The sequence below is a fragment of the Pseudorasbora parva genome, chromosome 23 (assembly GCF_024679245.1).
Source record: "Pseudorasbora parva isolate DD20220531a chromosome 23, ASM2467924v1, whole genome shotgun sequence".
NCBI lineage: Eukaryota > Metazoa > Chordata > Actinopteri > Cypriniformes > Gobionidae > Pseudorasbora > Pseudorasbora parva.
Genome location: NC_090194.1, coordinates 15,272,486 through 15,286,078, shown reverse-complemented (window position 1 = coordinate 15,286,078; position 13,593 = coordinate 15,272,486). Strand labels below are relative to the sequence as shown.

Here is a 13,593-nt window from a genome sequence, read left to right as displayed (position 1 = left end):
TCCCTTAGTTCCAGTGAAAAATAGTATTAATGCGTCAGCATACCAAGACATTCTGGACAATTTCATGCTCCCAACTTTTATGGGAACAATTAGGGAATGGCCCCTTCCTGTTCCAACATGACTGCAGACCAGTGCACGAAGCAAGGTCCATAAAGACATGGATAAGCGAGTTTTGTGTGGAGGAACTTGACTGGCCTACCTAGTGTCCTGACCTCAACCCGAGAGAACACCTTTGGGATGAATTAGAGCGGTGACTGCGAGCCAGTCCTTCTCGTCCAACATCAGTGCCTGACCTCACAAATGCCCTTCTAGAAGAATAGTCAAAAATTTACATAAACACACTCCTAAACCTTGTGGAAAGCCTTTCCATAAGAGTTGAAGTTGTTATAGCTGCAAAGGATGGGTCAAATTCATATTAAAGGTCCCATGGCATGACATTTTTATTTTATGAGGTTTTTCAACATTAATATGAGTTCCCCTAGCCTGAATATTGTCCCCAAGTGGCTAGAAATTTTGATCGGTGTAAACCGAGTTCTGGCTGTCTTTCTCTGCCTTTGAGAAATTGAGAGCTCAGGTGAGCCGATCTTAAATTCTCCTGTTATGACGTCATACCAGGAAAGGTTTCCTCCCCTTCCTCTGCTTTTCCTGCCCAGAGAAATAGTAGAGAATGGATTCAGTTTATCAGTTGTGATGTCAGCAGTACAGGCTTTACCATATGGATTCAACAGCACCGCCACAAACAGTGAGTAAAAGTGTTCATTAATGCCTGATCTGGTTTCAGTGAGTTCTGATGTGTAGCTAATCATTCAAATTCACACAGACTTGCTTTCTAAATCATTTAATACTGTCAGTCCCGCCGCTGGTCGTCTTGATGCATCGGTGAATCAAGCCAGTTACTAAAATGATCAACTTCACAGCGTTTCTGTTAGTAGCATGAAACAAATCTGTTATTTAAATGATTAAACTCCAGAGAGCGATCAAAGAACACTTTTTATAATGTTCGGATCTGTCAATCACACGTATATAATCAGTGCACACTTGTCCAAACTGCCGTTAAGCTGCTCAACAGAAGCTCTTACTGTATTCATGTTGAAGTCGTGTTAGCTGTGGTGAAAGCATTTTGTGAGAGAAATAATGTTGCAAAGTTTACTCGTGCTTATTCAGAGCTCTCAGATACAAACAAAATATAAACTTGCGCTCTCAACAACAATCTTTCCCCAGCTCCGTCTCTCTCTCTCTCTCTCTCTCTCTCTCTCTCTCTCTCTCTCTCTCTCTCTCTCTCTCTCTCTCTCTCGACTGGCAGTGAGTGCTCAGGCTCACTAAACCACGCCCCCTCTGCACCTAATCTCATTTCAAATGCAAAGATGTCAGCCAATCACAAAAGTGGGTGTTTTCACTGAAGACTCACAGCAGACACGCCTCTTGAAACAGAGCATTCAAGCCCGAGGGCTAATACCAGTATATAGAAAAAATGCCTTTTATTTCTAAATTATGACATTTTTTGATGTAAAAACCATACTAACAAAATAAGTACACCTCAGGAAACATTAAAAAATAATAAAAAAATCCATGCCATGGGACCTTTAAACCCTACGGATTAAGAATGGGATGCCATTTAAGTTAATGTGCATGTAAAGGCAGGTGTCCCAAAACTTTTGGCAATATTGCGCATGCTACATTCTACATTTGAATTAAATGAGTACAACTGCACACTCTCTTAAGCATAGGCTATTTATTTACCAACAATATGGCAAGTAGCCTTTGTCAAGATATCAGGCCCTTTGATTAAAGATGCAAATGTCAGCATTTTTTTTGCAAATGTTTGTTCCTCAAATGTACTAAAATAATTTAGGAATCGGAATTGTTTACTTCCTCACAATTCCCATTCATAAGAAACATTAAACTGTGTGCAAGAGTAAGGTGCAAGAGTAAAGAGGAAGTTTCAGTATTTATCTGCACATTGTTTATATAGTGTGTGTGTAAATGAGAATGTGTGTTTTAAAGGCTTGAGGTTCATGTGGGCCTGGCCACACCTAACCTTCCCTTACACAGAGCTTCAGAGAATGAAGATCAGTTTATAGCACCATCTAGAGGTAGCAGAGTTCACTACACAGCAATTAAATGCAGACTCTAATATCTTAATGAGTGTAAATAAAGGCAGGGACAGGCAAGACATTAATTTGCACCAAATCAGCACATTCCTTAGAACTCATTAGATTAATTTCTTATTACATCTCCAAATGGTGCTTTTAGTTAATGAATACAGGGATTTTGCCTAATTAAGCATGAAATAACCATATTCAGCAAGTTGTCAGGAGAAAGCCTCAAAGAACAGACATATTGAAGTAATAGACAGATATATTAAGATAATTCTTTCCAGTGCCTCCCTATCAAGGATGAGAGATTTGCCTAGTTTAAATACACTTTATCAAGTGACGTTTTGCTAAGAGAAAGAAAAAATTCCTTACTTCCACATATTCCCCTTGGTTGTCTGTGGTGTCCAGCTGTCTGTGAAAAGAAAAACACTGTCAAAATAATTTTGTAGCACAAACTATTCATGTTATATAATTATTCAATATAGTTAACAGTCAACTAGTCATATTTGTACTTACACATTGCAAACTAGCTAAATAAATTGACAAACATTTTGTGTCATTATACAAAAGTACTATATCTATCAGAATCAAGTATTGCACAGAATTATAATACATGTTTATACCTATGAAAATTTTTGAAAATACATTTTTTTACTTTTTTGTTATGTTGAGATCACAAGAATATAAGTTGTGATCATGAGACAACTTATGTCAAGATCACAAGATAATCAAGTCGTGATCGAAAGAAAACAGAAAAATAATCATCCTCTTAGGGGTTCCGTAAACTTTAATTTAGGATGCTCTGGAATTTAGGATGAGAATGAGAGATGGATTTCATAAATAAGCTATTATCTTAACTATTCCTGTTATGATTCCTTTCACGTCAGAAGATGCTTCATAAATCTCACAGAGGAACTTAACCTTTTTTTAACATCCAAAGGAAGTGAAAATGCTGTTCACGTTCCTCCTTCAGCACGCCACATCAATGACAGGATGAAATGAGGTTCAACCAAAAACAGGAATTGCACAGATATAGCATTAACCACAGTAAACGGAATGCTACTGACATCTTTCTTTCTGGACCAATTAAAAACTTTGAAAATTAGAAAAGCAGCATTATTTTGGATGTTTTCGTTTGTGTGGAATATTTAGAATAAAAGAGGAATATAGTACTGATTCCTGAGGAATTGTCATTGGTGTAAAAGTGTGATATAACCCCAGTCTTTCCTAAAGGACAGAAAGCGTTTTTGGTATGAGAGAAACAAATATAATTTTTGCTTTCAGACTTATGAGACTTTCAGCATGGGAACTGTTTCATAAAAGCAGAAGTGTGTAAAACGTTGAAGCCACTGCTAAACACACTGACTAGACATTGAATGAATGCTCAGTCAAAGTGAAACGATGTGTGTGTGTTGAACACGTTTCTTTTTCTGAAACACAGGAATGGAAGCAGATAAAAACAACAACCGCTTTTTAAAAAGATGAGTGTTTGCCTTCGGGTGTATGCTAAGCCAGTTTTGACATCTTGAATTTTACACTGACATCTTGTGGTGTGGATGCAAAAAACACACTGCAGCAAAAGATGCCTTTGAAGAAAACTGAACTGAAAGTGTCCAAAAAAGGGTTATATTTTGAATTTGGCTGGTCATGTGATATCAAAATAGTAATTTATTTAATTAATAATAATAATAAATCATTATTGTTTTAATGTTATGAATACAATAATAATATTAATATAATTAATATTATTAATAATATGTTAATTGTATTACATTTATATTCATTTTATTGTTCATTCTTTTACTTTTATATTCAAATGAATGTAATTGCAGTATTAGTTGGAAAAAAATGCTAATGTTGTGCGTTCGGAAGGATTTGGGGGAGATCTAGTACACCCAACTTGCAGGGACGAAAAGTGTAGGAACTGAATCCTCTTTTTTTTTTTTGTCTTGTATCCCATTAATTCATGTTTAATGGTCCACCACTCATAAAAACAAAAAGTATGCATGTGTCAGCAATCTAGAAGCTGCTTACTGCTGAATACTGCCACAAAAATTTTATGAGATGGCAACTGGAATTTTGACTATGCATGATCTTCGTTTAGTGAAAGATACTCTTTTATAGTTTTATCAGAGGTTGTCCTGGTAGAGTGATGCTGGTGAAGCTCTTAAAACATTCCTTACAAAAGCAGGAAGACACTTAACGCTGTTTCCTGAAGACATTTCTCACATCCTCCAGCTGTGCTGGTTGACCTCACATCATTATTCTCTTTCAGCCGCATTTACAAATGACAGGGAAAATATCTGCCATGCAAACAACAAACCAAGTGTTGTTTATAAAGATAACTAAGTACAGTCTTCTACAATCCAGGGTAAAATGCTTATGCATCATACCGTTTGCTAGGCTAACAGTTTGCAGTATCTGCATTAAAACGCCTCTCCAAGATGAGGTACCATAATAATAATAATAATTTTCTCAAAGTAACAAAATCATTATTATTTGATATTATAACTATACGCCATATTGCTATGACCAAAGGACACTTTTGTAAAGGCTATGCTGAATTCAAAGTATACAGTATAGATTTAAAGTTCACTAATTTGTTAGTCAAGTTCACTATTTACTCAATATTAGCCTACTATCATATGCAATTTAGCCACCACTGTCATCAAGATTAAAACTGACACAAGATTATGAAACTTGGTTTTGTAGTAGCAGTCAAATAAAATTTTAAAGGAAATGATGACCCTTTTTTGACATTTACACTGCAACACATAGTACAACACTGACAATGTTAAACTTACCTTAAGTCCTTGTGCAAATTCATACCCAAATAACACAGAAAGAAAACTACAACAACAAAAACCTTTTCTTCAAAAAAGAAGGCCTAAGTTTAAAATTGTAAATTACATTTGCCAGTCTGTTGCTTCATATGGCTTGTCGAGTCCTTATGGACGCTGAGCAGATTGAACAGCAACTTTCATTTGCATCCCTGTTCATCCTGTTGCTCTCTGCTGCCCTCTAATGTGAATTTATCAGGGTCAACACTTTAGGTTGACCTCACTGATCAATCAAACAGTCGCAGATTTGTGATCTCATAGCCAGTCATTTGCATGCCAGCAAGTGAAATGGGAAATATGGCTGTAGTTGTCATGTGTGTGGCTGTAACAGGGAGAAACTTCTTTAAGGGAGAAACGCAGGAAAACACAACCATGTTAAACCATAGAAAAGATGGAAAGTAAGGTCTAAAATACACAAGGAGAGTTAGTTAACCAGAACAGAAACGGCTGATGTGAGATTGATCAGAATTAATGACCAAGGAACACAGAAAAGGAGCAGGATGAAACTAAATAGACATAACCTTGACAATACCATGCAGGGGGCGTAATAATTTAAAGCCTGATATAAAAAATAATTTTTAACACCCGCATTCCTATGATGGATCCCAACATCAAATATTTTTAAAGGGATAGTTCAGCCAAAAATTTAAATTCTGTCATCATTAACTCACCCTCAAGTTATTGCAAACCTGTATGAATATCTGCGAAACACAAAAGAAGATATTTTGAAGAATGTCTGTAACCAAACATTAAAGGGTTAATTCACCTCAAAATGAAAATTATGTAATTAATTACTTACCCTAATGTCGTTCGACACCCGTAAGACATCTTCGGAACACAAATTAAGATATTTTTGTATTATCTGATGTCTCAGACAGGCCTTCATTGACACCAATGTCATTTCCTTTCTCAAGACCCATAAAAGGCACTAAAGACGTCGTTACAGAGCCCATCTCACTACAGTGATTCTACAATAATTTTATGAAGCAACGAATCAGGGAGCAATCGGCCCATCACTCTATAAGTCGTTATTTATTTTTTTTGCACAAAAAAACCTACATAAGGACTTATATAGTGATGGATTATCTAGTGGCTTATTATCACTTATATAGTGAGTTCAATACAAAGTTTCGAACCGTTATGAATCAGCGTATTGATTCATGATTCGATTCGCATGTCAAACTGCTGAAATCACGTGACATTGGCGATCCGAATCATGAATCGATACGCTGATTCATAACATTCAAAACTTGGTTTTGAAATCGACCCATCACTATATAAAGTCATTATTTTGTTGTTTTTTGCGCACAAAAACTATTCTCGTCGCTTCATCAAATTGTAGAGCCACTGTAGTGAGATGGGCTTTGTAACGACGTCTTTAGTGAATTTTATGGGTCTTAAGAGAGGAAATGACATTGGTGTCAATGAAGGGCTTTCTGAGCCATCGTATTTCAAAAAAAATATCTTCATTTGTGTTTCGAAAATGAACTGAGGTTTTACGGGTGTCGAACGGCATTAGGGTAAGTAATTATAGACAGCATTTTAATTTTTGGGTGAACTAACCATTTAACTTTCATAGTATTTTTTTTCTTCCATATATGGAAGTCAATGGGGCCAATCAACTGTTTAGTTACCCGTTTTCTTAAACATATATTTTGTGTTCAGCAGAAGAAAGAAAGTCATACAGGGTTGGAACATCATGAGGGTGAGTAAAATAATTTTCTTTTTTTGGGAAACCATCCCTTCAATACTCTGGAATTTTGATATCAATATTCAAAAAATAACACAATGGTTTCCACTGGAGTCTAAGCCCCTGAGATAAACTGTATTAGATACCAGAGCAGATACGGAAGAATCACGGTAATGTGTTTTTTCTCAGCCTCTATCTCGTGAGAACATCTCAAGCGTGACATCAATACTGATGTACATGTATAATGAGCCAGAACTGCTGTCACAAAAGAACAAGAGCATATATTGTTTCACAAAACCACACTGTCATGGTCTGTGGTCAGACATGAGGATTAGTCTAGTCTGACATTACAGTGCAGCTTCCTGATAGATCTGGAAAGAGTTGAATGAATGAATGAATGAATGATTTATATAGCTTTTTATTATGTACTACTGTACACCTAAACACGCTTTACAATTATATCAGGGGGTCTCACCCACACTACAGTGTTCAGTATCCACCTCGATGATGGGACAGCAGCAAAAGTGCAACGGCACTAGTGTGCTGCTCACCACATGTCAGCTATATAGGTGGAGAGGAAAGAGAGTGATAGAGCCGATTCAACAGATGGGGACTGTTGGGAAGCCATGATTGATAAGGTCAATGGAAGGAATTTAGCCAGGGGTTATACCGCTATTCCTTCTGTAATTCTGTAACTCACCGTAATGTCTCAATTTATGATCAGTTATCAGTTCATTTGATGAACTTTCACCAACACACACAATGGCACACTCCATTGTTCACAAGACCGTAAGTGCACATGAAGTGTGCCATTTGGGACAGGGACAGTATTCGAGACGCTATTGTGTGAACAGGATATTTCGTTACTCAATTTCTCAAAACTGGTCTTTGTAAATACAAACAAATGCAAAAAAATATGAATGTCTATCGGTTTTACTTTAAAAGTCATTGATTATATCAAGGACTTTTCAGCTAGAAAAACAAGAAAGAAAAGTTTGTAAATGTAACAGACGTAGGACAGAAAGACAGTTGTTAGTGTAAACCTCACTGCCCTGGCCTCAAGAGATCATCAAGAGACGCGCACTAGAGACTGACACTCGGAGCGGGTCGAGTAGGACCGGTTAGTGCCATTTGGAGTGCACATTGGTGCTATTGACCTGGATGGGAGTGAGGTTTAGGGGGGTGAGTGTAACAGACATAGGCTAGTAGAGCTGTGTGTGTAAAGAGCCTGGCCTCAAGAGGCATTCTAGCAACTAATGTTAGAGGCTGAGGTGTTTGCCCTCCTTGTTATTGCAACCACCTCCCACGCCGCAACAACCTCAGAGCAGGTAGAGTAGGACCAGTTACATTTGGGGCAGTGCTAGTAAAGTGGTTAGTAGTCTGCGTTGTGGCTGCAGCAACCCCGGTTCGAATCCGGGTCACGGCACCAAATGCAACCTATCCTACTCAGAGCGGGGTCTCAGGCATGGTAGTCCCTGCTTACACCCTTACTTTACCCTGGTTTTTAAAAAAATCATGCGTCCACTACATATTCACGAGTTCACACTTACATCAATTAAATAGAGTAAAGATTATGCGTATTTGGTCCGGGGAGGGCTCCGGGCTCGGAAAATTTGCCCGAATCCAGAGTATGCTTTTTTCTCGTACTTGTGTTTCCAATGAAAAAAAAAATCTGATGCAGCGCCAGTGGACTCGAAACGTCACCTGTGATGAGAACACGAAATAAACGGTTTTCTATTTTTGGAACTGTGGTGTACCAACTTTTCCTTCCTTTTTCCATTTTTTTTTGTTTTCGTTTTTTGAATGAGTAATAGAGTAAATGAAATTGATGTCATTAATGACTCACCCTAATGTCGTTCCACACCCGTAAGAACTCTGTTCATCATCGGAACACAGTTTAAGATATTTTATATTTTAGTCCCAGAGCATTTGCAGTCAATGCCCACTTTACTGTTCATGTCCAGAAAGGAAATAAAAACATCATCATAGTAGTCCATATGTGACATCAGTTAGTTGATTAGAATCTTTTGAAGCATCGAAAATACATTTTGGTCCAAAAATATCAAAAACTATGAATTTATTTAGCATTGTCTTCTCTTCCGCGTTCTTCCAAAAAGATCTTGCGGGTGTGGAACGACATTAGGGTGAGTCATTAATGACATCAATTTCATTTTTGGGTGAACTAACCCTTTAATACAAGAATTTTCGGAAATTTTCTGAGTTGATCTCCCCTTCCTTCTCACAATCTGCTTCATCACATGAGGGTAGAATACATTTTTTTCTCAATATGGGATTCAACAATTCCCAATGGACAAATTCAAGCCCTGTCGTATTTTTTTTCTTGTTCAAGGAAGAGAGTTTTAATCAGATATACGTCACAATAGGGAAGAAAAGACTATTGCAACTTCAAGTGTACTGAATGAACGTAGCTACTGAACTTAATGGTACATAATAAACAAAGATCAGTTAGAAAAATCAAGTAACGTGGCTTATTTTTACCTGTTAGGCTCCATCTTTTCCTGATTGTTTGGTTTACAGTCTGATCCTATATTAGCATGTTCTCCTACTGCTGTCTTTGCCTCCATCTGGCTGCTCATCTTCAGAGGCAACTGAATCAAGTTACTGTCCACCTGGAGCTCCTCAGCATCCACGGAAGCGTCTTCTCTATGTTTTTTCTTGGGCAGCACTGGCTGGACCTTTGACTCTTTGCTCAAATATAGATCTGGTGAAGGTTCAAGATATGCACTCGGTGGGTCAACGTGTAGCTTGGAGTCAACTGCAGGCTCCTTATGTTCATCTTCCAGCTTTGTTGAGTGTCCATCCACAGTCGGGGGAGGTGGAAGGTCACGATTCTGGATGTGACTATCTCTGGTCCCTACAGTTGGTTTGTCCTCCATTATGGGGTCTTCCAGGACCTCCAGGCCCTTCCAGGAGAGTACGCTGAGAAGGGGTGAATCAACTACATGGTCTTGAGCAGGTCTCATGCTTTGACTCTGATTGAGGTTGTTCTTGTCCTTGGACTTGCTCTTCTTCAAGCTTTTTTCCTTCTTCGGGTGACGCGGCATGGTGCCCATGTGCGTGTACATTTCACTGGAGCTGGCATAATTCTGGCTCCGCGGACTCATGCCCATATCGTCAGCGGAAACCTCTTTGAGAGCTTCATCCTTCTGGGAATCTGATTTCCGCCGAAGGTTGGTGAGGCTACCAAACCACTTGAAGCCTGAGAAAGGAGAAAGCATGTTATGCATGCTGTAACTCAGTTTTCTAAATGTCTTGAATGTTTAGGGGAAAAAACGGTTTATGACGCCCACTCAGGGCTGACTGTGCACCCTAGGGTCCCTGCCATTCCAAAAGTTCTTTCAATGTGAGAAAGAAAAATGTAACTCTTAAGTAAACATACAAGCCCTGACCTTGTCTGTGGGAAAAAAATCTCTGGTCTCGTAAGTCTCTCAAACATCCATCTGAACCTTTCATGAAGCCAGAATATTTCTTTCTTATGAAAATCATGTCATGGTTGCAGAACAGTGATAATGATGAATGGGTGAGGAAATTAAGATACTGTACAAACAGGAAGGCCATTCTTAAAATAAAGCTTTATCGTAATTTGTTTCTAGCATGATATTCAATGTCAGGGCCTGCTCTAAATTTTCACTGTTGGAATGTCTATTCATTTATCTTAATAATTATAGCTCTCGGGGGAGCGTCACAGTTTAGCCCTGTTCTGGTTTTGTTTCTTGTCAAGTGGTCTGAGTATATACATCATCAGACAGACTGAAATGAATAACACATGAGACTGTTAAAAGTGATGTAGTTCTTTATGGATTTTTCCAGGTGTTGTACTTGATGAAGAAACACAGCTATGCAAATTATTAAGGATATTAAGGGAGAAACCTGTTTTGTGTGCCAAGACTGCTCTTAAAGCAAAATAAAAAAAATATGTGATAGAGTTTTCATCACTTTCCAAAAGAGGGAAAAATTTAGAGAGATGAAAGAAAAGAGAAAGATGTCAAATTTGCCGTCGCTCCCTCAGCCGCTTTATTAGAAACACCCTTACAGCAGCGTTAATTCGTTTTGTTTTTTACTGACAAGGAAATATAACACAATATGTAGTGTTATAAATTTAGTAAATTTAGTAAAAATGTAAATATAAAAAAACTTTACTAGATTTGTGATGCTGATAAGCGTCCATAGCAATTCCTAAAACATATTCAAATATCGACTTTACTGTTAAATTATTTTAAGCAATTGCAATGTGTGCATAATTTGAAATGTAAACATATACACATTTTCATATATAGAGAGGAGGCACAAAACCACACTGGACTACATAGTCAATCTATAAAATAAAAATAGATTTGAACTGAAAGGTTACGCTATTTTCTCATGAAAAGACTATATTTCATAAAGTTCAGGTCGGGGTATTTGTCACATTATTGTCACATATATGTGTTTTATATGTTGTCATTTTATAGAATAACAATAATTATTGATCAATATAAAGCTTCAATATTTATGTATGCTTGCTATATTTACTTTAATAGTACTGTTATATTTTGTTTGTTACTGGTGATTGTCATTCCATTGTGACAGCTTTTAGCAAGGCAAAATTTTATTTATCAATATTTTTACTGGCAATAGACTGGCGTGTGTACTGTATATGAACATGCATGTTATTTAAATATTTTTTTAATAGATTTTAGGTTTTAAACTTTCCTCTAACTTCCTTAAACTTCTGCTTCTGTTATTCCTGAATGATAACCATAAAAACTTAATGAGTGTACATGACGTTTAAGAAGACTTCTGTGGAAAAACTTGTGACTTGTATGTGGCGTTTTTCTTTGTCATGACTGTGCTTTTACATTTTTTTTTACATTTGCTCACAATATTACACAATATTGAATACATCTCTCAGTTATACTCAAAATAATCTGATATAAAATGCTTTTATTTTCATCATGAGTTTGTTTTCTCTTGGTCGATGTTCAATTTGGCTCATATTGATCTAGTCTGAAGTACATTCATTTGCTTGGTTCAGCTGAATCCCCAAATGTCATTACGGTATTCCCATATCCCATCACTGTCTTCAGAATGTTGTGATTCTGGCTTTGGCTTTACCTCAAGGCATGTGAGCAAAACAACAAAAACCTTTTTAAAAAACATCTATGTTTATGCACTAGTGCCTTCAAATACACTAACCTTCATAAGAGTGGAACATTACCCTTTAAAGCCATTATAAAAATCAATAATGTCAACAATTCTGCTCCTTTAGAACTCGCTGGTAGCTTCACAAGGACAGTGGGGCATTATTTAAAGGCATTTTGAACTTTAATAGACTTGCTTAACCGACCAGAGACTTCAACCACAATAACAAGCCTCATGGCAAATAGATGTCCGTCTGAAGGATTACACTTTGACAGAACTCCTCAATCAAATATACTCACTCAGTTTGCGTTTGATCATGGTCTCTGACTCCTGTGTCCAACAGGATGCAGATGGTCTTTTATGGGATGGGAAGCCACAGGTCTTCACTTCTGGCTCTTGTAGGTGTGTTGCATTTGTGTGTACAGAGAGAAGCGTGCACTTCCGCTGCACAGGGCTGATGCTCTGTAAGAAACAGCAGCGAAAGAAAGACTTCCTGTGGTTGCTGGGCGGATACCTACGAAACAGTAATGCAACACTTACTCAATAGCACTAAATAGCACTTGACATGCAAGAGCTTGGGTTACTCTGTCAAAGGTGACATGGCCGAATAATAGCACGTCTAACAAAATGTGCATCATCCTACATACCTTATATTATATTAAAATAGTACCATACCTTATTATAAAAAGCCATTTTGTTTTTGTGGCTTACCTACCACTTTATTTTTATAAAACTTGATCTCTGACTTTTTGTACAAGGTCAATTTCACAGCTATAGTCAACTAGAATTAGTGAAGAATAAACATTTCTTCCTAGTTAAATCATTACTTATTTTTTGTTTGTTTATTAGCCTTGAGTTGAAGTTAATGTGCACCAAATTATGAGAATATGAGTTGACAAGCAGTCATCTGTAATTAAAAATCAATACATCTTGTAAGTGACATTTCTTCTTCATTACATTACTTTACTTTACACATTAGTCGATGCATAGCAATAAACAACACATTTGTTACAGTATTTATTAATCAGTATTAACAAGTGGTCTTTGTTAGATCATGCTGAACGCTATTAAACAATGTGAACAGATACAATTTTTGGATTTTAATAATTAGTAGATGCTGACATTTATACACCGTAAAAAAGTTGCTGCCTTAAAATTAAGTACAATCAACTTGGATGTTTAAAGTTACTTCAACCTTAAATTAAATCAAACTGACCTAAAAAAGTTTAAAATTGCTTATTTTGATGTAAAAATTTTTTTAAAACATAGGTTGTCATAATTATTATTATTATTATTTTTATTATTTATTATTATTATTATTTTTTTTACAATGTATGAACTAAGATTAAATAAGGATTATGACAAAATAAATTATTCTGAAAGTTTTTTTATTCAACAGTAACTTTTAAATATAACTGATGTGTTTGTCACTCTCAGTCATACTAATTGAACATCATAAACTGAACCTTGAACACAAACATTGTGTGTGTAAGCATGTTTGTTACTGTCAGTCATAGCCTTGGCCATTGTAAAATATTGAAATTAAACACTTGAAGGTGTGTGTAGGGTGACCATATTTTGATTACCGAAAACCAGGGGCCTATTGCACAAAACTAGGATAAGGGATTAAACTGGTATATCTTGGTGATCTATTCATCTGTATGCAAACTCACACACTCACACCAAGAACGATAACGATAACTGTATATTAGCGGATAAATTGAGCCAGGACCACCAAGATTAATCCCCTATCCTAGTTTTGTGCAATAGGCCTCAGGACATTGGCCCAATGAAGTTCACTCAAAGATTCCTTATAAATTTCAAT

General features: G+C 36.7%; 1 protein-coding gene across 4 annotated transcripts in view; it reads right to left on the bottom strand.

Annotated features, from left to right (window-relative positions):
• sh2d3ca (SH2 domain containing 3Ca) overlaps positions 1 to 13,593 on the bottom strand; it is a 70,122-nt gene that overhangs the window by 52,882 nt on the left and 3,647 nt on the right. For 3 of the 4 annotated variants that reach the window (XM_067432808.1, XM_067432804.1, XM_067432805.1), the window contains exons 2-4: positions 12,068 to 12,282; positions 9,126 to 9,846; positions 2,469 to 2,508 (exon numbers count right to left, since the gene is read on the bottom strand). In XM_067432808.1, the coding sequence (XP_067288909.1) occupies positions 2,469 to 2,508; positions 9,126 to 9,846; positions 12,068 to 12,282 (976 nt within the window). Of the gene's footprint in view, positions 1 to 2,468; positions 2,509 to 4,900; positions 4,993 to 9,125; positions 9,847 to 12,067; positions 12,283 to 13,593 lie in introns of those variants that run through there. The other variant, XM_067432807.1, reaches the window with a different exon arrangement.